The 23,517-nt window shown below is 39.6% G+C and overlaps 2 protein-coding genes across 3 annotated transcripts in view; one reads left to right on the top strand and one right to left on the bottom strand.

Moving 5' to 3' along the window:
* The window catches only part of LOC112103410 (nucleoprotein TPR), a 70,046-nt gene extending 64,196 nt beyond the window's left edge, over positions 1-5,850 (top strand). For both annotated transcript variants that reach the window (XM_024195140.2, XM_024195138.2), the window contains exons 47-51: positions 146-241; positions 442-598; positions 2,284-2,402; positions 4,568-4,666; positions 5,646-5,850. In XM_024195140.2, the coding sequence (XP_024050908.2) occupies positions 146-241; positions 442-598; positions 2,284-2,402; positions 4,568-4,666; positions 5,646-5,701 (527 nt within the window). In that variant the 3' untranslated portion in view covers positions 5,702-5,850. The remainder of the gene's footprint in view (positions 1-145; positions 242-441; positions 599-2,283; positions 2,403-4,567; positions 4,667-5,645) is intronic.
* Positions 5,851-5,887: 37 nt separating this feature from the next.
* LOC113407488 (proteoglycan 4-like) overlaps positions 5,888-23,517 on the bottom strand; it is a 38,013-nt gene continuing 20,383 nt past the window's right edge. Inside the window, exons 6-12 of the mRNA XM_026656077.1 lie at positions 19,902-22,934; positions 18,220-18,303; positions 15,669-15,808; positions 8,707-8,863; positions 7,691-7,885; positions 7,345-7,470; positions 5,888-5,997 (exon numbers count right to left, since the gene is read on the bottom strand). Of these exons, the coding sequence (XP_026511862.1) occupies positions 5,888-5,997; positions 7,345-7,470; positions 7,691-7,885; positions 8,707-8,863; positions 15,669-15,808; positions 18,220-18,303; positions 19,902-22,934 (3,845 nt within the window). The remainder of the gene's footprint in view (positions 5,998-7,344; positions 7,471-7,690; positions 7,886-8,706; positions 8,864-15,668; positions 15,809-18,219; positions 18,304-19,901; positions 22,935-23,517) is intronic.

Genomic DNA, 23,517 nt, shown 5'->3' with positions numbered 1-23,517 from the left:
TTTAAATACAAACCAATAGATTACATCAGGGTTGTACTAGGACTAGTATTGCACTGTAACTAGTTTGCCTTCAGATAATTGTATACTTTTCTGCTGTCTAACAGGCTTTCACTACATCCTTAATACCAAGAGTTGTTTGTTGTAGGTTTAGGAATGTACGAAACACCACTCTTCCTTGCCCATGAAGAAGAATCTGGTGGCCGCAGTGTCCCAACAACTCCGCTGCAAGTTGCAGCACCAGGTGAGAATCAGTATTGCAAAGTGTAATGATAATATTAGATGCTTTGACTTCCTAACAAAATGTTATGTTGTTTATTGCTATGGTGAAAATATTACTGCAGATGGAGTTCTTGTAGTACTCAATATTTTAATAAATTGGATATTTATAAGTACAAAATAACCTTCTCTCTTAACTGCCTTTCCTGATTTTGTTTTTTAAAGTGACTGTTTTTACTGAAAGTACCTCAGCTGATCCTTCAGAGCATGCTTCTCAGTCTGTTCCAATGGTGACAACATCCACTGGCAGTTTATCCACTACTACTGAATCTGGAGTGGGTGATGATGGGGATGAGGTTTTTGTGGAGGCAGAATCTGAAGGGTAAGATACACTACTCAGTGGATTAAGACTTAATTCTGTATTTGAGATTTAGTTTTACATGCTTTCATTGCATTTCATTGTTTGAGTGTGTCTGTTGTCTGTTAAATCTTAGCTCTATTTGGTCCATGGCAGGGAGGGATCACCAGCACTGAGTGGTTTCCTAAATTAGTTGTAAAATGAATCTGGTGACCTTTTGCCTCCTTCAATACCAACTTCTTCTTTTGGTCTCCCTGTATTGAACTATATTCATCTTGAAAACAGGATTAGCGTGGCTTCCACTTTATGGTGGAAGATGTTCACAAGCTAATCCGCTTGCAGTGGAAAACATGAATTAAACTCTGAATCAGAGGCTTATTCAACCTCTGGCGCTGGTAGTGGGATCTAGAATTTCTAGACATCTCAAAATGGTCACAGATCAGTGTTAGATTTCCTTTTTTCCGAACAACTTAATTTACTACTTTGCAGAAATAACAGAAACAAAATGTAAATCTTTTAAAAGAATATAAACCCTTTCTGGACACCCAGATCATGAGTGAGTTGGGCATGCATTTCCTTGATAAATGGATTGATGCAATGGCTCTCAAAACTGGTCTGCTGAGTACTTCAACTAACTTGTGGATCTGTTACTATAACAGTAGTGAAGTATCCGTCAGGCTTTATGCAGTGATAGTTGGAGCCCCATCTGGGACTGTCAGGCTTTCCAGAAGCCTGTCTAATTTTTTTTTTTTTTTAAAGCATCTCTCTGCTCAGCTGCTAAATGCTTTTTTCTTTTGTGTGTGTTGTTTGAAGTTCAATTGTGAGCAAAATTTGGAACACCACCAGAAGTAGACACATACGGGACAAAACCAAACTAAGAGTGACCTGGAGAGCTGTGGGGCTTTTGGCAGAGGGTAGAATTTGATATTAACAAATGTAAAGTCCTGCACCCAGGCAGGGGAAATAAAACAGCACAAATGGGGAGTTAAGTGGAGAAAATACAACCAAGCAGCCCCATAGATTGTTTAAAATGATTTTATTTTTATTTTGTTAATTCTGCCCTCAGACTTCCATGTAATCAACTGATCTAATTGTCCTTCCATTGGACTCTGTAGAGTGCTCTTTAAGATAGCTTTGTTATTGTCTTTCACTGTCTTGGCACTGGCTTTTTGAAAAATCATTAATCCAAGCCTTTTAGGTATTGCATTGAAAAGGACATTTTGGGCAAAACCCTAGGAGCCATCTCTTTTTCCCAGCCTTTACATTTCATATACTGGATCATACTGCATAGTCTTAATGGGTTCCATTTAAATTAAATATTTACTTCCCCCTTACCCACTGACCTCTGTAATATGGGGAGCAGATTGGTGTATAAATTCTTCCATGCCACATGGTTTTACTCAAGTGCACCCAAATAAACTTCATTTTTTTCTTCCTCATTTTTCTGATCAGGCAGTCACCCTGGTGGTGTGCAGTGGATGGGTAGATGAGTGCCAAAGAGGATTTGTCTGCCTTTATTTTTAAAATACTAATATCTCTAATTTCTGGTAACAAGGTAGAAAAAAAGTGAAGTGTGTGTATGAAAATACCCATGGTAAAACAAAAATCAATTTCCTGTTAAATTACAAAATTATCTGTGCTCTCAGGGGATTATTGATTTTTCTTGAGTTTTATCACCATTGTTCGACACCTGAATTTTTATGTTCCAGAATTACATCAGAAGCTGGTCTAGAAATTGATAGCCAGCAAGAAGAAGAATCTGTTCAAGCATCTGATGAGTCAGACCTCCCTTCCACCAGTCAGGATCCTCCTTCCAGCTCATCAGCAGGTATTGGCTCCCTTCCTAATACAGATTGCTTCATACTCTTTTGTAGGATGCTTGTACCGCAAGCCTTTCCCCAGTGCAGTACACATTGTTGGCAGTGGAGACCAAACTAAGACCAACTATTTTGAACATTTAATGTCCCTTCTGAAGCATAACTTTATTTATACTTATTGTTGTCTCTGTAATGGGTCAAAAGAAAACTTAGGTTAGTGGTGTGGCCATCATTAAGAATACACTCAACTTTCTTACCCTTCTCACCCAGTGTGTTGACAGGTTGAATTATGAGTGAATTCTAATCATTATGGCAGCATTGTGTAAGATAGGGTGGCAATTTGTAGGCAGATGAGTGGCATATATCCTGAATCTGGAACTTCTTCCAACGTAAGTGCTTAAACTTGTATTGATTTTTGTTTTGTGTCAGTTGATAACATGGATAAACCTCTAAGACATCTGGGTTGCTTATAAATAATCACAGGTTTGCCAGAACAGTGGTTCTCAACAAGGATACTCATACCTCTGGGAGTACGCAGAGGTCTTCCAGTGGGTACGTCAACTCATCTAGATATTTGCCTAATTTTACAACAGGCTACATAAAAAGCACTAGCCAGTGAAGTCAGTACAAACTAAAATTTCATACAATGACTAGTTTATACTCTTCTGTATACTATACACCGGGGTGAAAGTAAAAATAGGGACTTAACGGTACGGGGCTGGGTTGGGGCCGGCTCTGGCCCCCGGAAGGGGCGGGGCCTCGGGCGGAAGGGGCAGGGATGGGGTGGGTCAGAGCCAGCCCTGGCCCACCCTGTACCAGTAAATGCCCTCCCCCGCCGGGGTAGTAGCGGCAGCCAGGGGCTTCGGCAGCAGTTTAAAGGGCCCAGGGCTTGGCCGTCGCTACCGCCCCGGGCCCTTTAAACCGCTGCCGGAGCCCCCGGCTGCCGCTGCTATTTAAAGGGCCCAGGACTCCCCTGCTTCTACCGCCTCAGCCCTTTAAATATCCCCCAGAGCCCTGGGGTAGCGACAGGGCAGTAGAGGCAGCGGGAGCCCTGGCCATTTAAATAACCCCCAGAGCCCCGCCGCTACTCCAGAGCTCCGGCAGCAGGGCTCTGGTGGCAATTTAAAGGGCCTGGGGCTCCAGCTGTTGCCCCAGGCCCTTTAAATTGCCACCTGGGGAAGCCGGGCCGCCCTGGTACGGCGCACCGGCTTACTTTCACCTCTGCTATATACTGAAATGTAAGTACAATATATTCCAATTAATTTATTTTATAATTATATGGTAAAAATAAAAAAGTGTCACTATTACTAAAAAATTCCTCACTTTCTCATGTTTTTCTGATTTTGTAAGCAAGTAGTTAAGTGAGGTGAAACTTGAGGGTATGCACGACAAATCAGACTCCTAAAAGACGTACAGTAGTCTGGAAAGGTTGGGAGCCAGTGTGTTAAAATATCCCTTTACTAAGTGAAAAATTACAAGTAACATGATGGGCATATGAGTATTCACAGATGCAAAGCTTTGTTCTTTTGTTAATCCATTGGTCTACCAACCATTAGTCTGTCACTCCATTTTGAAATAAAATGGACATGAGAATCTTTGGAGAGTTTGACATTTTTTCATCTATTTAATTTCCTTTTCCATTTGGTGAGGGCAACAGACTGTGAGTATCTGGACCATATTTTTGTCATCAGTAACTATTGGAGATAGAACTTTTTAAAATACCTTGAAGGATACTCACTTCAAAAGAAAATTTTAGGGTCAGATTGGGAATCCCTTCCTGGAGTTGTGATTATGTACTTCAGTGGGACTACTCTTGTGAGTATGGGATTCAAAATTTAGTCCCGGTGGAATTTTTTAAAGGGATGTGATGTAAGCAATGCAAAAGTAAAAGGGCAAGATTGTAATTAGATGCATTTGGTCTTAGCTGCAAGGAATTTAATCCAGCTAGTGAGTAAAAAAAAAAAAAAAATCAAAGGAAAACAAACATACTTGTTCAATCTGAGGCTTTATTATTATTTGAGAAGATGCTAATGAAATATGTTGCACCCTCAAGTTTTTAAAATATGAAAGACAAGTACAGCTGTATGTTAATTAAGCGATGGACTCACTAACAGTTACAAATTTTACTGCAGTAACAATCTTATATATTCTTTCTGAAACTCTTCCTTCTCTACAGACACAAGCAGTAATCAGCCAAAGCCTTTCCGGCGTGTCAGACTTCAGCCACCAACATTAAGAACTGGTGTCCGTGGTCGTCAGTTTAACAGACAAAGGGGTAAGTGGCTGTCAGTGTTATAATTATTGTGACTATGTCTGTACTCTTTCAAATGACCTCTTAATTTTCTTAACCCTTTTGAAACTGGATATCTATCATGCCACCAGAAGTATACAAGTAGACATTGAATAATGCAGGGTCCCTGCCCCACAGAGCTTTCAATATATATTATCCAAAGCATTCATTTGGCTGACAGGCAAAAAGACTACAGAAAACTTCCTCCTTCTGTAGCTCCTGGCTCTGATTTTAGAAGGCATATAAATTGCAGTTGATTTTAAAATTACTTTTTTTTGGCGATTTATCGCTAGGACATAAGCTTGATATGATACAATTCTGATCTTTAAGATTACTCCCAACACAATTTTCCTATTTCAAATTTAAGATTTTCGTGAGATGATGTCTGGAATCATTATGCTACTTTTTAAAGAAAATTAAATGATTGAAATTACAGAAGCTTATTATGTTAGTATTCTCCAGATTTTACTTTGATTGCTACTAATGATTTTTAACTATAACAACCCCCACATTAAAAAAAAACCCTACCCAGATTAAATGTATTCATCAACATAAATATTAAATATTCTGCATATACTTGTGCTAGTGCAGATATATCTGTTAACATTCAGATGCTGTGGATCTAACCATAAAAAAATGCACTTACAGAACTAGAAGGAATTTCCATTACAATCCCATCTATTGTCACACATTAACCAAAAGGCTGGCTGTTGAAAAAGGAGGGTAACCCACTCGACCCGTAATTCAGCATGCTGTGATTGTGACTCTTCTGGCCCCTGGAATGAAAGTCCACAGTAGTACCTCCTTGTGCTAGGCCATCACACAGAGAGAGAGAGAGAGAGATTGCTAACAGAATTTTCCACTGCACACTCATCTCATCACCAAACAAAGTAGCCAACTGACAATGTTTGATTATTGGAGTGGGGAAAAGTACTAGCATTAATACTCTTCTCTTTCCCTACAGGTGTAACTCATGCAATGGGAGGCAGAGGAGGCCTAAACAGAGGCAATATTAGTTAAAAGTTCTGTAAAGTAATTGAAGCTGTGTATACAGACTGTCAGATTGGCTACTGTTGCTTAAGTGTAATGATTGCAGCGCTAAAAGCAGCATTTTGTACGTAGATTGATGTGCGCACATTTCAATGTCTTTATTAATAAAATTAGACAAACTCAAAGTAAAATGGCTTCTTTCTTTAAAATCCTGTCTTACAAATCATCTTTAGGACACTTATACCAGTCCTTGGATACTGTCTGCCCAGTCTGAGAGGTAACTGATCTTGCTATTCTGCTGGCCACATTCACGTTGTAGTACTGATCTGCAATGAGAGAAGTGCAGTTTGAGTGGAAATTAAAATTCCAGATGTAGGAAGTCTTTAGTACATAAAAAGCTCTCTGATTAATGTGCTGAGTTAACATCGGATGCCTCTTTCCCTTTTTATTGTCACGTTGGCAGAACTGGTACATTATATCACACTTGATGCACATGTAGTTGAGAGAGAGGCTTTAATATCAGTTTCCAGACAAAACATTTCATTCGGACATTTTACTTTTTTTAGTCACCCAAATCTGAGTATTGGCAATTATCTAATCTTACCCTATAACAGTTATAGCCATCTAGTGCTTGGAAAACAGTGCCACTTAGTCGAGTCACAGTACCCCATATAAAGCAGTTCCCTTTTTAAAAAGATACTGGCAGCTTGTCAAGTCTCTTGACAAATACTACTTTGAAGCTTTCACGCTGTTCAGAGTTCTCCTGTGAGATATGATCTTTTTTTGAAACCCAAACACAGCTGATTCAGATACACTCAAAAATCCCAGAAGACATTCTTCATAGTTGTAAAATTGGGTGCACTTGAACAGATAGTGGTTTAAACAACTGAACGTCCCTCAGCTAAAGACTTGAGAGTTAAGGGGAGAATGTTCTTTGTCTCTGCTGTCTCATGCTCAGTTGAATTCTGTGCCAGCACTTCTCTGAAGGGTCTAAAGAGTTTAAGCCTTTTCTTAAAACTGTAAAAGTGGCACCTTCTTATCCACAGGTGTGCATGGTCTCACTTATTTCATAGGCATGATAGGAATTGTCATAGTGGATCAGAGCAGTGGTGGTCCTAGTCCAGCATCCAGTGCTTTAGAGGTAGGTTTAACAACAAAATCCTTCACTATGCTGTTACGGGATGCTGCCCAAAGGGAAAGTTTCTCCTTAACCCCATTAGAGGTTGATTTATGCCCTGAAGCACAGGGATTTAAATCCTGAAGTGTCTGAGTGAAATCCTGACTTAACTGAAGTCAGTGGCAAAACTCCTACCACTTCAGTGGTGTGAGGATTTCATTCTTGAATGGTTTGTCATTACAATGACCACTCCAGATAGTCTTGTTATCCCTATAAATGTCCAATCCTTTTTTAATCCTGTCTGCTTGACATCTTGTGGCACTGAGTTTCACAGGCTAGCTATTTCTCTGCTGATCATTTTAAGTAGAAACATCCATTTATTCAGGGATTATGGGCGAAGCTTGAGTTATTGCCATTTTTTTTTAAGCCTGAACCCTAGTACTCATTAACTTCATCTTGGCAGTTCTCTTGCAGTGGAAAGGGTCAGTAACTTCACATTTCAGAAAACTACACTTGCCTTTGAGATTTGAATTAACGTGTTTTAGCTTTAACGTACCTTTAGAGAAAACATAGTAATCATAGTCATCTGGCCTTTGGTAGTTAGGTATTGATATAGCTGAGTGAACTACTTTTGGAAATCCTCTCCAGTAAGAATTTATTTTAACCTCATGATGTAATATTCCTGCAGACAAGAAAATTGCTTTAAGTTAGGAAAATATATTAAAACATGGGCTGTGCAAAGCTATAACTTGGGAAGAGAAGCTGAGAGAGAGAACAGCTGCTAGGATGAAGAGATTTAAAAGCAAACATTCAAGAAGTTGAACAGATGAAAAATACTGTCCTTCAGAAACCATTAATTTTAAAATGAAGATAAAAACCATTTAACATTAAATATAACTGACCAGATGGATTATGGTTGATTCTGAGAGTGTGGTACATGACTGGTGTGTGGTACACAATTGCTGATCTTATTGCACGTTCAAAGCGTTTCCTCTTGATCACAGCTCTGGGTGTGTAAGCTGGGTATCTAACATATACTTTCTTTTTGCACTTTTTGGCTGGTTCTTGATTGTAGATATAATGTTGAACGCTGCCACCTGAAGCAGAAGTTTGTTCCAGTTGTGAAAACAGTTGAATCAGAAATGTCATTAGTACCCTAATATGAACTTGCTAGGCTGGGAAGATAAGAGTCCAAAGGCTATTGAGGAAGCTTTCAGCTTGAAATGCCTCAAAATTACATATATGACTTGGAAGTATGATGCTAACAGGACCTGGTCCTAACATTTGTTTACTTCTGTGAGTAGTTCTGTTAAAGTCAATGAGACTATCCATGGTAGTAAGCACTATTCTGAGTAGCGTGAATGGGATCAATACCCTTGAGAAGAAAAGGTGAAATTGTAGGGCACTAGCCTGATGCTGCAGGCTTTCTGCTTACATAATTCCCATTCCTCAAGGGAAAGGATTGCAGGATTGGGTCTATTTTACTTGCCTAGCTGTTTTAATCTGAATAGCGCCTTCAAATGTTCCTGTGTAGATGCTATACCATTCAAATAAGATAAATCCAGTGCTTTACAAGGAAAGAAACCATGACTGAGAAACAGTTCCATACATAGATATGTGGTGATTGGTCTATTTTAGACCTTACCATGCCCCATTAACTTGTGAATGGAATAGCGTTCAAATGATGGTAAAACTCTTCCTCATAACCCTATCCTGAAAAGTAAACTTCCATGTTCACTTTGGCATTCAAAGGCTGTCTCTGAAGCCTCAGGTTAGCTCAGGATCTTCTGGTGCACTATGTACTGTTGTCATCACTTATCTGTTGCCAGACATGCAGTCTTACTTGAAAATGGAGCAGAGTTTTATTCCCAAAAGAAATAAACTGAATACTTCTAACATTTGTAGACATGAAACATACCTCTCTTGAAAAAATACACAGATTCTGGCCTTTTGTTGTGTTGTGCTACTGAAAGAACGGCTACTATTTTCCCACTTAGTCCTGCAAATCCTTTTGCAATTTGTTTGGGATATCCCACATCCTTCGCATCGTTAGTGAAACGCCAGTATTGGGAACCCTGAAGATTTAAGCAGAAACTTTTACTTAAGGAGAAAAAAATGTCCATTGCTGATAGGTTTCAATGTAGACAACACAGGTGATTATGAAATCCACATCTAATTACTGTTATCCATCAAAATTAAAAATTAATGTTGCTTATGTTCGAGAGATTACTCTGCAGGCTCCTTAAACCTCCATTAGCGCACAAACCTTTTCACCTGCCAGCAGCCACTTTACGTTTGTGATAGAGTTCCCCCTACCTCAGCTAAAGCTAAGTGCTGGGCTTTCTAGAGAGTCCATGTTTCACAGCTGCTATTTGGCGCTCAAAATCACTCCCACCCAAACTACCAGACTAATCTGTTTGCAAGGTCTGCCTATTTTAGCCTGGCATGGTAGGCTGAAAACTGCTTCTAGACTCTTAGTAAATATTTATATTACAGTAATGTCTAAAGGCCCCAATCAAGATTAGAACCTTATTGTGCTTGGTATTGTACAACACAGAAAAAAGGACAATTGCCTCCCTGAAGGGGTTACACATGTGTGACATTAGCTAATTAAAATAATGCAAATCATTGTTGCTACCACTGTTACATAATTGCAACTAATCTTATACGAAGTGTGATGCGTGGAGTTAAGCATCCTGCAGGCTAATTGACCCAGAGTCAACCTGTAGAGACATGTTAGAAATGGTAATTAGGGCCATTCCATGGTAAATAGGCTAGAACTTTGAAAATGCAAACCTATATTGTTAGAAGTTAGGAGTGATACTAATTGTATGTGTACACGCATAAATGTTAGCCATGTAAACAGAAAGTTTCTGTCTGTCACTATAGCTATTGATTCAGAGATCAAAAGGGAATATTAACATTTAGATTAATCTTGGGTGCAATAATGTCATTGTCTATATGTCTCTTTAAAGTTTGTGGTAAAGTGCTTAATGGATAAATTATCTTATGTTAATCCATGTAGTTAATTGTCGGTGAGGTTTAGGAAACAGAAGGTTACATCAAAAGCCTATTGTTCACCCAGGACTGTATGATCAAGTGGCTTCTAGAAAACTGTATAAAAGACCCTAGAGTCCCAATCCTTTTTATCTCCGCTCTGCTTGAAGCTTCATGCAGTGAAAGCTTAAGCCACAAGGCTGAGATCCCAGTCCTGACTGGACCACCCTGAATATAAATATTGGACTATAACCTATGAATTAATTCTGAAAGAACTCTTTGCAACTAAAAAGCTCACCGTCTCGGCTATGAATCTGAATCTTAAGAACTGTACTCATGTCTGTATGTATATTGATCTTTTAACCAATACTCTTTTCTTTTTTAATATATTTTAGTTTAGTTAATAAGGATTGCCTGTAAGCACGTATTTGGGTAAGATCTGAAATATTCATTAACCTGGGAGATAATGTGTCGGATCCTTTGGGATTGGTAGAACTTTTTTATATGATGACTAAGATTTTCAGTAATCCTCATCATATTTGACTTGGGTGTCTGGGTGGAGGCCCAACCCTGGGTTACTTCAAGGGAACTGTGCTGTTGGGTTCTGGGTAACCTATGAGGTATTATAGAAGCTGTTTTGTGCTGGCTTGGTAAATCTAAGTATTGGAAGGGCCACCAACTTTGGGGATTGTCTGCCTTATTCTTTGTAGTTCACCCTAATTGAGTGACCTCAGTTGGCTCTCCTGGGATGCTAATCACAACGCTAAAGGCACAAACAGATGAAGGGATGGGGATATAATATAAAGGCATCTGAATACAGTGAAAAATTAGTATAACTTTGTTAGGTATATGTAATGCAGATTTTCAGGGATAGGGGGTGCAATTAAGAACTTGCAGGGATCCCAGAGAGCTTGAGATGGAGGGAGAGAAGATAGGGTGAAAATAGCATTAAGGACTCCCCAAAAATGAGTTGAAGAATAAACAATTACATGTTATTAAGTAGGAACTTTGTACAACTAGTTTTTGCTCTCTTTCATACAGCATTGTGCCTTCCAGCAAAATAAGGAGAGAATGTAACAATGAATTCAGATTTTATGTTTAACTCAGTATTTTAAATTACTCTGCTTAAGGAAACAAACACCAATGGTTAGCGCTGCTGTAATCATTAGCATACTGGAACATGCAGTGTATTTCCAAAAGGGTGCTGGGGGCTGCCAACTGTGCCAGATAAATTACTCTTCTGATAAAACATGTGCGGGTTGGGGGAGAGGGGATGAAGGGTGGTTCGTGGCATCAATAACATTTTTCTACTATTTATGTCCCCTGACTGTTAATAGTGCAGGGAGTTGGAGACTGAAGCACAGCAGCTGCTGCTTTCCCTTCACTTGCATCATAAGGTGACCTGAAAGAGTTCAAGACTGATCCATGGACACGTCCTGTGCCTTCCATTAGAGCTCTGGTCAGAATCGTGTGAGAGAGAAATTTTCCCTCCAAAAAGTTTAAATCAAAACTGAAGCTTTTTAGCAGGAAGCTTTGATACCCACAAATGTGGATTTTACTGGAGTAAATTTTTAAATGTCTTTATTTCAAATTGACATTTTGAAACAGTGAAAAACTTGTTTAGATTTCCATTTTGTTTTTTGGAATAATCTCCCCCCACTTACACTAACATATTTCTTCCTTTTGCATTAGCTAAAAAAATGGGGGGGGAGGGATCTTGAAAATCCTTAAATTGAAAATGGGAACCCCAATTTGCTGATTCCAAAAACAAACATTAAGTTAAAAACGAAATAAAGCTTTTATTTTCTTTTGAAGTTTTCTGCTGAAAACCAACATTTTGACCAAACAATTTCAGACCAGAATTTTTCCTTGAATAGCTCATAGGAGAGATTTCAGCTTTTAAACCAGCCCATCCTTTTCTCAGGCCCTAAGTCTGGAATCTTAGAAAGCAGAAATGTTTCAAGAATTAGATAGGTATTCTGCTCTCTCCTCCACTGATTTATTCCCAACTGTGGACTTTGTGACTACGGACTCCCAGTCGCAGAGGAGCCATTGCTAATTTCCTCCCCCCCATGTAAAACAATAAACAAATCATCAATATTTCCAGAAATAAACTATTTAATTTGAATTATAAACAGTAATATAAAAATAAAGGACTAGGAGAAAGGATGAGAAAAATTCAAACTGATAAATACAAATGTCTATATCAATAGAATTCTGTCAACAATTGCCAAATTGTTATTGCAGGTTTCCAGAGCATGCACTAATGCCTTGGCCATCCAAACCACCGGTATGCAAAATTCAAGCTTTTCGATCAATAAAGTGTGTCATAGATTCTAGGACTGGAAGGGACCTCGAGAAGTCATCGAGTCCAGTCCCCTGCCCTCATGGCAGGACCAAATACTGTCTAGACCATCCCTGACAGACATTTATCTAACCTACTCTTAAATATCTCCAGAGATGGAGATTCCACAACCTCCCTAGGCAATTTATTCCAGTGTTTAACCACCCTGACAGTTGGGAACTTTTTCCTAATGTCCAACCTAAACTTCCCTTGCTGCAGTTTAAGCCCATTGCTTCTTGTTCTATCCTTAGAGGCTAAGGTGAACAAGTTTTCTCCCTCCTCCTTATGACACCCTTTTAGATACCTGAAAATTGCTATCATGTCTCCTCTCAGTCTTCTCTTTTCCAAACTAAACAAACCCAATTCTTTCAGTCTTCCTTCATAGGTCATGTTCTCAAGACCTTTAATCATTCTTGTTGCTCTTCTCTGGACCCTTTCCAATTTCTCCACATCTTTCTTGAAATGCGGTGCCCAGAACTGGACACAATACTCCAGTTGAGGCCTGACCAGCGCAGAGTAGAGCGGAAGAATGACTTCTCGTGTCTTGCTCACAACACACCTGTTAATGCATCCCAGAATCACGTTTGCTTTTTTTGCAACAGCATCACACTGTTGACTAATATTTAGCTTGTGGTCCACTATAACCCCTAGATCCCTTTCTGCCGTACTCCTTCCTAGACAGTCTCTTCCCATTCTGTATGTGTGAAACTGATTGTTCCTTCCTAAGTGGAGCACTTTGCATTTGTCTTTGTTAAACTTCATCCTGTTTACCTCAGACCATTTCTCCAATTTGTCCAGATCATTTTGAATTATGACCCTGTCCTCCAAAGCAGTTGCAATCCCTCCCAGTTTGGTATCATCTACAAACTTAATAAGCATACTTTCTATGCCAATATCTAAGTCGTTGATGAAGATATTGAACAGAGCCGGTCCCAAAACAGACCCCTGCGGAACCCCACTTGTTATACCTTTCCAGCAGGATTGTGAACCATTAATAACTACTCTCTGAGTACGGTTATCCAGCCAGTTATTCACCCACCTTATAGTAGCCCCATCTAAGTTGTATTTGCCTAGTTTATCGATAAGAATATCAAAATATTATTTTCACAAGAATGAACACACCTATGCATATCTTCTTGTGAGGTCTTTAGTCCCTGTGCTGAAATATTTGTCAGTTATTCAGTTTCTCAAAACTATTGACTTGTCCTGTATAAGAAGAGCAGTATGGTCTTGGAGCCTTCATGTGATTTTGTTATGAAAAAATGCCTCTTTAAAAAAGGCATTGTAGGGATCCATCTTTGAAATTTTATATTTGTATTTAATCTCCAGCTCAAATTTGCTCATTTGACAAGTAATGTTTTTCTTAACTGCCAGTCCTAGCCTCATTCTAGGCTATAAAAGTCAAGTTGGGTTTGTGTGTTTTCCTGCTTGTTCATCACCAATCAAAAACTTTGGTTCAAATTACACCCTGGCATACACCTGTGCAACCATAGTGCTTTCAAATTATGCCCTGTAACACCTGTGCAACTATATCAGTCAAGTTACTGAGGCTTCACTGAAGGCTGCAGTTTGGTCATATTTAACAGTTCTGTTGATTCACAAGCGGACTCACTCCCATACTTGCATTGGCTCTGCAGTACTAGCAAGATTAAAAAGTAGAAAGGCTTTGTCTACACTGGCAATTGAACGACAAAACTTTTGTCTTTCAGAGGTGTTAACCCCCACCCCGGAAAGACAGAAGTTTTGCCAACGACAAGCACCAATGTGAACAGCACTTTGTCTGCAGGAGCACTCTCCTGCCAACAGAACTAACCCTGCTTGTTGGAGGTGCAAGTTTTTTATGGGCAGGAAAGCCGATAAACAGGCTACACTGTGTGACTTTTAGCAATACAGCTGTGTTGCTAAAAGCTGTGTAGTGTAGACATAGCCTTAGGGCATGGCTACACTCGAAACTCCAAAGCGCTGCTGCGGCAGCGCTTTTTAGTGCAAGTGTGGTCGCGGCACCAGCGCTGCAAGTACTCCACCTCCCCGAGGGGATTAGCTTACAGCACTGGGAGCACGGCTGCCAGCGCTGGGGCACTGTTTACACTAGCGCTTTACAGCGCTGTAACTTGCTGCGCTCAGCGGGGTGTTTTTTCACACCCCTGAGCGAGAAAGTTGCAGTGCTGTAAAGCGCCAGTGTAGCCATAGCCTTTTGTTTTGTTACTGCAGTAAACAGAAGATTCTGAGTACAAATGAGCCAATTTGTTGAGTAAGAAGCTTCTGTTCATAGTACAGTCAGCCTTACTCTTTCTACTTGTTTTGTAGGAATTTCTTATCCTCCAGTGGGAATTGCATCAAACAACACTTGAATACTTTAACACTCCTTTCCTGTTAGGAGCAGTTTAAAAGTACCGAGACTGGACTTTACATAGCTGTGCTTGTTACACTGCAGATGGCTTAAAGAGCAGGCATCCCCCACCCATATCCATTGTTTGTTCACATATAACCAGTACTTAAAGTGGTCTGAATTCACCCCCACCCCCATCAATTAATTCTGCCCCCAACCCTCCCATCAATCCTGAGGTTCTTCACCACCAGCCCTCCCTGGCCTGGGCCTGTAGCAGGATCCCTTCTTTCACCTTCCCAGGCTCAGTGTTGCTGAGGAGCCATCTTTTCCTTGCTCACAGGAAGGGAGGAGGTGCCCTGAGCTGCTGGGCTCTTTCTGGTTGCCTTTCTCTCCTATGAAAGTTGGTGTGAGGGGATGGAGAGCTCTACCAGGCTGCTGTACTTCAGGAGGCAGGCAAGTGGAGAAAGCAGCCATTCAGAAAGGGTTTTTCCTCAGGTGGTACTAAAAATGTGCACACCTCAGCACCCTTCTTAGAAATTCTCTTTCCCGGCTCAGTGCACTTGAAGGACTGTATACTGTATAACTTACAAATCATAGAAAGAGCACTGCATTCTCTGCTGCAAAGAGGATTTTTGTCTTGTCATAGTACTTGGGATCATTCTGCCTGTTGCAGGTTCTTACCTCAGACATACAACATGGCAATAGGAAAGGAAACCATGTTAAGGCATCATCAGTGGGAGCCTGAGTGTCACAGCCCCCACACAGCTGCAGCTTGTTAATTCTAGTATATTGTTGCCATGGTTTCGGTAGTCAGTTTTACATCTATATAATGAGAGTTTGAGCACAGGAAAGGATCCAGCTTGACAACTCTGAGAACTGATATTCTCTGGCTATAGAATGCATACAATACAGGCCTCTGCAGCGAAAGCTACCCTTTGTGGGCTCACCAGCATCCTCTCTAACTGCCTTAGAAGGATTAATTCAGTCTGCATGTCCCTTCAGTCCTTGACCTTTTTCATGAGAATGCCAACAGGAATACTTGTTAAGGCAAACTGGGCAATTAGACAGCTGAGCTCATGAACCTATTTCTTTACTATTACCCTTTGCTATACAGCCCTTCATTGTTTTGTTTTGTTTTTTTTCATTTGTAGAGGCATCTGTGAAATTAAATCTTTTAAAACATTCAAACTAAGCAAGATAACTTCCCTACCTTAAAGAAGAAGGTTTTGCCATCACAGTTGCATCTGGAAAAGACAGTATCGATGGGGGATGGAATACCCCAACCCTCAGTGATTTTACGAGGGGACACTGTTGGCTGCCTAGCTGAATCCAGCAGCCAGTAGTAATGACCTGCAAAATAAAAAATAGTTCTAGCCCTGAAAAATCTCACTGATGTGCACCATTTTGCCCCTACTTACTCTTTTATTTTTTTTAAATAGTACAGACAATGCCACATATAGAAGAATTCTAAATAGTAGAAGCAAGGACCACAGAGCCACCCTCTTTGAAATGGCATAACATCCTCTCTAAATGCTCAGACCTGCAAGGCTGAGTGCCCAAGGTAACAGAGGTGCCTCAGCACCTAGCAGGATCAGCCCCTCCATGTAATTGCAGTGCCTGGAGCCCAGAAGCATCTGCTGGAAAAGTAACATTCAGCAAGCTTGGGGGAGGAGGAGGACACGGGAAGTCTGCGCAATGCTGTTGGGACAGAAAAGAGGAGGAGGAGTTTAACTGACTTGACAGAACAGCCAACCACAACCCCAGAATGTCCTTTCTGTGGCTGTGATCACCTAGCCACATGCATGAAGGCTGCACAAACACACTGTTTGGGAAAAGGGCATAGATGGTGCAAAGCCCCTTTGTTCCCAGAAAGAGAAACCGTGCCATCCTGCAGCACCCAGCTTCACAGGGAGGCTTCATCCCAAGCTAGCTGTCCCCAAACAGCTGAAGTACAGAAGGCTTTGAGTGGGGAGAAGAGCCAGCCCTTCCCTTCACCCCTCACGCTCATCAAGCTACACATTACGATCAACAAGGAACTCTCAGATTCCACTATTCAGCAGGGGAGGCCTAATTCCCCACCTCCCCTATTAGGCCTCATCAAGGCACCTGGCTTTGAGCAACCTAGGTCCACTCCAGAAGGCGAACTATCTGCACTGAAATGAGATACCACCACAACATTGAGTACTGGCTATGCTACATGTAGTGGTACATACAAAAGGGATCAGGGGTGAGTGAAGGGCTAGTCTGGAGCCCGTCAGGCTCATGTGAGGTCAATAGTTCGGGTTGGTGACCCCAAGCACCCACGTAGTAGTACGCAGAGGTTCACTCCAAGGGCTATGGGTAAACTCCTGGACTGCTCTCACTTTTTATTATTTTGTTCTGTTTGTGGGACGCCAGTCACATTTAATTATTTGAGGAGATATGATTATTTTGAGGGATAGAGTGTCTGATTATTGCTGTAGAGTAATTTATTTGGATATTAATTTCCTTTGATTTCTATGCCTTTTCTATCTCTGGCTCCTATCTATACCCCTTATTTTAACTCTACCTTTTTCTCTGTTAGTTTCTTAACGTCATCTCGTCCTTGCTTCCTATAAAGTTTTAATAATTGTTAATGGGGCTGTATGTTCATGTATTCATCAAACACTAGGATCAGGCAGAATTAAAAAATTAGAGAAGGGAGCAGCAGTGGGAGTGGAGAAGTTATTAGCGGAGGATGGAAATTGGGATGGGTAAAGGCATGAATTGGTGTTCTGGGGTTCCTGCAAAGAGAAATTTCCATGGCTTTTCTGTAGCCCATATCCTACTTAGCACAATAAAACTAACTTATGTGTAGTTGTCCCCAAAGTTATGCATCGTTTATCCCAGCTCCCATTCAGTACAGTAATGCCTATGTGTGTTTATTTTGTTAAGCAGTTTATTTTTTACACTGACCCCAGAGCTGGTATTACAGGTAGTCTTCAGACTCAAGTAGACATTCCTGTATCAGGCCTTGTCTTACACTACAGAGGAAATTCGATCTAAGCTACGCAATTTGAGTTACACGAATAGCGTAACTCAAATCGACGTAGCTTAGATCTACTTACCGCGGGGTCCACACTACGTGATGTCAATGAGAGATGCTCTGCCATCGACTCCCCCTACTCTTCTCGATCCGGTGGAGTATAGGAGTCGACGGGAGAGCGATCTGCGGTTGATTACTGCTTGTTGATCCCTCAGTAAGTGTAGACAAGCCCTCCGTTACATTTGGAAGATTTACTTCATCACTATAAGGGCTAGAGAATTTTTTGAATGAAATCTTAGATTCTAGAGCATAAACATTGCAATAATTTAACAATAATGTGCCATATGCACCAAAATAAGTGTCCGGTAATTACATTATATTGGGTCCCTGTCTGTAACACATACTCTAAAATGAACCTCTGGAAGTTGAACTTTTTGAGATTCAATCAATTGCTTGTAACACACACAAAATGCATCACATGGCATTTTCATTATATGTTTACATTACACTCCTGGTAGTGATTTGGACAGAGCACCACTCACAAAGGCAAATATTATGCCATGTCCTCTGCCACACTAATTGTGAGGCCCTGGAAGTACTATTGAGCTGTTGCCTCCTTTTGCCATCAGGAAGTGGGACTTAAATGGACAATAGCCAAATATATATTATCTGATCATTAGGAAAGGCCAAAAAGTAAGTACTTAATTAAAACATAAGTGAAGGCACGAAAATGATAAAAATCCAGTCGACCACTCACCTCGGAATACAGCTAATGTTCCATTTGGTAAAGCAACTATTCCATCTGCTGGCTTTCCGTTACACAAATTCTTATCTTGTTCATCTGGTACAAAATAATTAGTGTATAGTTTTTTATTTAAATGAAGTTGAAGTTCAAAGAATAGTTTAAAATGCCTTGAGATTGTCAGGTAAAATAAACCTCTTGTTAATGGAACAGACTCTTAGTTTATTTATTGGAGTGTGCACAGGGAAACCTATACTGTGTATTCATCAACTTATTACACTATAAAAAAGCATAAAAGTAAAACTTTGAATAGGAATGCTGCAGACAAGCACCATTCCTTCCTAGTGTTTGAGACTATTCAGGAACCAGGGTTCTGATTCCTATATTTGTTACAAGTAATAGCTATTGTTCATTTGAGATATGTTATCCAAAGTTTTAACCTTGATATTTGTTACCAAAGAATATAAACTCCGATACTTTTATAGAAATCTATAGTTTTCTTTTGTTAATATTTTGAGTTCCTGCATTTCAGAAAAAAAATTGGGTAGAATTCTAAGTATACCATAATAAATAACCAAATTAATTAGCTCTCACATAAAACTTATATTTAATTTTGTATCCATTTCCTGCCTATTTAGTGGATTGCTCTTCTTTGTTTAAATACTATCTTTAAAAACAATGCTTATTTGAAAAAGTCTAAAAGGGCTGAAATATTGTGCATTGGGTAAATGGATTTAGGTCTGATAAGAACTGACTCAAATTGTCCAGAAATCTCTTATAGAAATTTGAAAAAAGAATTTACCTCTTCTGTTTTGTTTTAATCAACTTTTCACAGTTCTCTGTACTCTGGGTTTTAGCTGGGAAACAAAAAAACTGCAGGAAATTTTCAGTCCTTCATAGTATAGCTGAGCTGTCTCAAACCAAGAGGTCCTGAAAATATTTTCCTTGTCTCCTCTTTCATTCACATAGAGCAGATATAGATTTAGGCTCAGATCCTTGAATGTATTTAGGCATCTAGCTCCCATTGATTTCAACTCTCCATTGGCTTGCACCTCATGCTGTCATTCACACCAATTAAAAGTGGATGCAAAACCACATCAGAATTCTCCACTCATAAGTGTGAATGAAACAGACACCATGTAATGTTTCCTGCAGCTCTTTTTTTTCTTAAGAATGAGTATATGCGTAGTTTAAGTTATGTAATCATAAAGGATGGGTGAATACTCTAGTATTTAAATATTAGGTCTAGTGGTGCCTACTTGTAGCAAAATATTCAGGAATATGTGAATTTGGAAAACTGTCAAAGGAAAATAATAGGGCTAAAATTTAATTAAAATATAATGGATAGTGAGGGCAAGAACAATATTGCAGCTGGAAGGAGTCCTGAGGGGTGGGATGTGTCTTGTTTTTTATTGTGGGTATCAGTGCAAAATGGCTGCCAAATTAGGTCACATGACTAATAGTTGAACTCTAGCCAATGATTTGCTGGAATACTTTCATGAGACTTGGAAATCTCCCTCTAGCCTTATTCCTTGACCCTGTTTTGATTCATATGTTCCCTGGTACTTACAGTCAACGTTCCAAGTAATCTCTTCAGAAACGTATGGTTCCTGAAATGGAGACATGCTCTGGCTATCTGAGAAATTTCATTTGTTCATCCCTATAAATATAAATGTTACAATTGTAAAGAAATATACCTTTGTAAGTTGTGTTGTTCTCGTCCTGCAGTTTGGAGTCTGTGTGTATAGTGGGGCTTCTTTCAGGAGCTTTAGTTGAATAAGATATTGATGAGTATGTTTTAGTGGGGAAATGTGTGAAAGGAGTTTCTTTAGGGTTTTCTGTGTTTCTGCGAGGGAAATTACTGTCTGGAAGAGTCATTGGATTAATTGCAGTGGGGCTTGAATTATCTATATGTTTCTCCTGCTCAGGAGTGACTGGGTGGGTAGCTGGTTTCTGAGCCAAAGAAGGACTGATGATGATCTTGGAAGTTTGTAATTTTTCAGTTGGAAACTGTGTTGTGATTTCCTGGGTGGTTGTATTTGTAGTGTATGTATTTTCAGAGATGTCTTTGGTTTCAGTAGTCTCCTTGGAAATGGAAGTTGCTGTAGATCTTTTAGTAACAGTAGAAGTTTCTTTTGTGGTTTCAAAATGGACTTTTGTTTCAGGGAGGTCTTTAGGTTGAGAGGTAGAAAGGTTTATGGGTGGAGTAGCAGTAATTTGTATCGCAGACTTAGTGTTTTTTTCAGGTTCAATGGTGGGTTTGGCAGTCGCTTTTACTGGTGCGATTTGAGTGACAGTGGTACCAGGTTTATCTTCTGTTGGTGACACAGGTCTTTCCTGGGAGCCTTTAGCTGTAGTGGACACCTCTTCAGAGACAGTCAGTGTTTCTTTAGTGACAGTACTGGCAGTTGTGTCTATTTTACCTGTTGTAGTTGCCTGTTTATCATCAGAAGCTTTTTCTTTTTTATCCACTGTACCTGTCTCTTTGGTAGCAGTTGTTACCTCTTTTTTATTGGTAGTAGAGGTGTCTCTAGTGACCGCATCTGTTTCTTTTTTATTTGCCATTGTTGTCTCTCTGGTAACAGTGGTTATCTCTCTTTTATCAGCTATAGTTATCTCTTTATCAGCAGCAGTTATTTCTGTTGTATCACTTGTAGTTGTCTCTTGGAGAACAGTATTTATCTCTTTTTTTTCATTCATGATTTTTTCTTTGGCTGCAGTAGTCATGCCCTTTGAGTCCTCTGTAGTTCTCTCTTTGATAACAGTAGTTAACTCTTTTTTCTCTTCAGTTGTTGTTTCTTCGGTAGCTGTAGTTTTCTGTCTGTTATCTACAGTCTCTTCTTTATCTGCAGTTGTCAGTTCTATAGCCACAGTTGTTACTTCAGCAGCAATAGGTGTCTGTTTAGTGGTAGTTTGTGTCTTTTTAGCTGCTGCTGTTGTGTCCAGTTTAGCTGTTGTCATTACAGATTTTTTAGCTGCAGTAGCTCTGGATGCAGTAGTTGTGGCTTTATCTATTGTGTCTTTTTCATCTGTTGTTATTATATTGACTGTAGCTATAGTAGTTATGTCTTTTTTATCTGCTGTTTTGTCTTTTTCATCTATTGTCATTACAGTCTCTTTGTCCACGGTAGTTGTGTCTTTTTTACCTGTGGTGGCTAGAGTATCTTTAGTTTCTGTAGTTGTGTCTGTTTGAGGTGCTCTTGTTACAGTCTCCCTAGCAGCTGCAGTTGTGGCTGTTGTAGCCGATGTTACAATCTCTCTATATGCAGTAGTTGTGTCTTTTTTAGTTGTTAAGTATTTTTCATCTGGACTCAATATAATCTCTTCACCTGCTGTAGTTGTGTCTTTTTTAGCTGCTGATGTTACAGTGTCTTTAGCTGCAGCAGTTGTGGCTGTTTTAGCTGTTGTTGTTACAGTCTCTCTCTCTGCAGTAATTGTGTCTTTTTTATCTGTTGTGTCTCTTTCCGCTGTAGTCATCACAATCTCTGTGTCCATGGTCGTTGTGTCTTTTTTACCTGTGGTTGTTTTGTCTCTTTCATCTGTTGGCATGTTTTCTTTGTCCACAGTAGTTGTATCTTTTTTGCCTGCTGCTGTTCCAGTGTCTTGAATTTCTGCAGTTGTGTCTGTTCTAGGTGCTCTTGTTACAGTCTTCCTCACTGCAGAAGATGTGTCTTTTTTAGTTAAGTCTTTTTCATCTGGAGTTAGTATAATCTCATCATTTGCAGTGGTTGTGTCTTTTTTATCTGTTGTTTTTATAGTGAATTTAGCTGCAGCTGTGACTGTTTTAGGTGTTACAGTCTCTCTCTCAGCAATAGTTGTGACTTTTTTATCTGTTGTGGTTATTGTTTCTCCAGCTGTTGCAGTTGTTGTGTCTTTCTTTTCTGTTGTTGTTACAGTCTCTTTGCCCAGAGTAGTTAGGTCTCTTTCATCTGTTGTCATTACAGTATCTTTAGCTAGAGTAGTTGTGTCTTTTCTGCGTATTGTTTTATCTGTCGTGGTGCCTTGCTTTTCTGTTGTTATTTTAGTCTCTTTAGCTGCAGTAGTCATATCATTTTTATCTGTTGTTGTCTTCTCTATGACTGTTGTGGGTGTGATTCTTTTACCTGTTGTCATTGCCATTTTAGCAGCACTAGTTCTGTCACTTTTAGCTGTTGTTGCTTTCCTAGCTGCTGTAGTCATGTCTGTTTTAGCTGTTGTTATCTTCATAGCTACAGTAGTTGTGTCACTTTTAGCTGTTGGCTCTTCAGCTGTTTTTGTAGTGTATTTCTTAGATGATGTTGTTGTCTCTATCACTACAGTAGTTTTGTCTCTCTTAGCTGTGGTCATCCCTTTAGCTGTAGTAGTTGTGGCATTTTTCATAGCTGTAGTACTTGTGTCTTTAGCTTTAGTGAAATGAGCTGAATTAGTTAATGCTGAGATCTTAGCCATACTTGTAGTAGTAAGTTGCATGTTGGTCTTCGGACTTAATGTCTTTGTAGTATTCATTTTGAAGGGCATAGTAACTTGATCTGGCTGGGAGGCAGGGGTCTGGCTAAAACTTTCTTCTGACAAAGGAGCTGCTGTTGTACCTTTATTTCCTTGTCTTGAAATTTTTCTGTCAGGGCGCTTTGCAGTAGGAGCAGGCCTGGTAGCCACATTGTCCAATCCACTGCCAATCTCCTCAGAAATCTCTCTTATTTCATCAGATGTAGAAGTCCTGGATGAAGTTCTTCTGTTTTTTGAATCTTGCTCTACAAGAAGTGCATATCAAGTTAAAGCACCACTTTTTATTTTCTCATATTTTACAGTATTCCAGCATTTGTTCTTTTGGATTTGACACAGTAACCACTCATATTTTTTTTGTAAACACAGATGGAAATAGTTGCAACTCTTGTGACTTGTACCAATACCTTTTTCATTTTTTTTTTCTGTAAAGTTGCACTGTTTTAACTTAAATCAGTTTAGAACCCTACGTGGTTGGTGCAAAACTCTGTGGACATCTTAATTCAATTTAAACGTAGCTTTTATCAGTTTAGTTTAATTCATCAGGAGATAAGGAATTGAGTTAAGCTAAATGATAAAAGCCAGGTTTAAACTGTGTTAAGACTGTCCATGCAAGATTTTTCATTGGTTTAACTAAATTGATTTAAAATTACACCTTTAGTTAAGTAAGTGCACCTTTGAAAATAGAAAGGCCTAAGTTATTTTAATTATCACAGACTTATGCCATCTACATTTTTATGTCCTTATGAAACTATCCTAATATTGTGACATGCGGTGATGCACTATGTTGTGTTCTTCCAATGTCAGTTGGTTCTCTAACTGTAATAACAA

This window comes from Terrapene carolina, unplaced genomic scaffold, assembly GCF_002925995.2.
Source record: "Terrapene carolina triunguis isolate 2854851 unplaced genomic scaffold, T_m_triunguis-2.0 Scaffold211, whole genome shotgun sequence".
In the NCBI taxonomy this organism is placed as follows: domain Eukaryota; kingdom Metazoa; phylum Chordata; order Testudines; family Emydidae; genus Terrapene; species Terrapene triunguis.
This window is presented reverse-complemented; position numbering and strand designations above follow the sequence as displayed.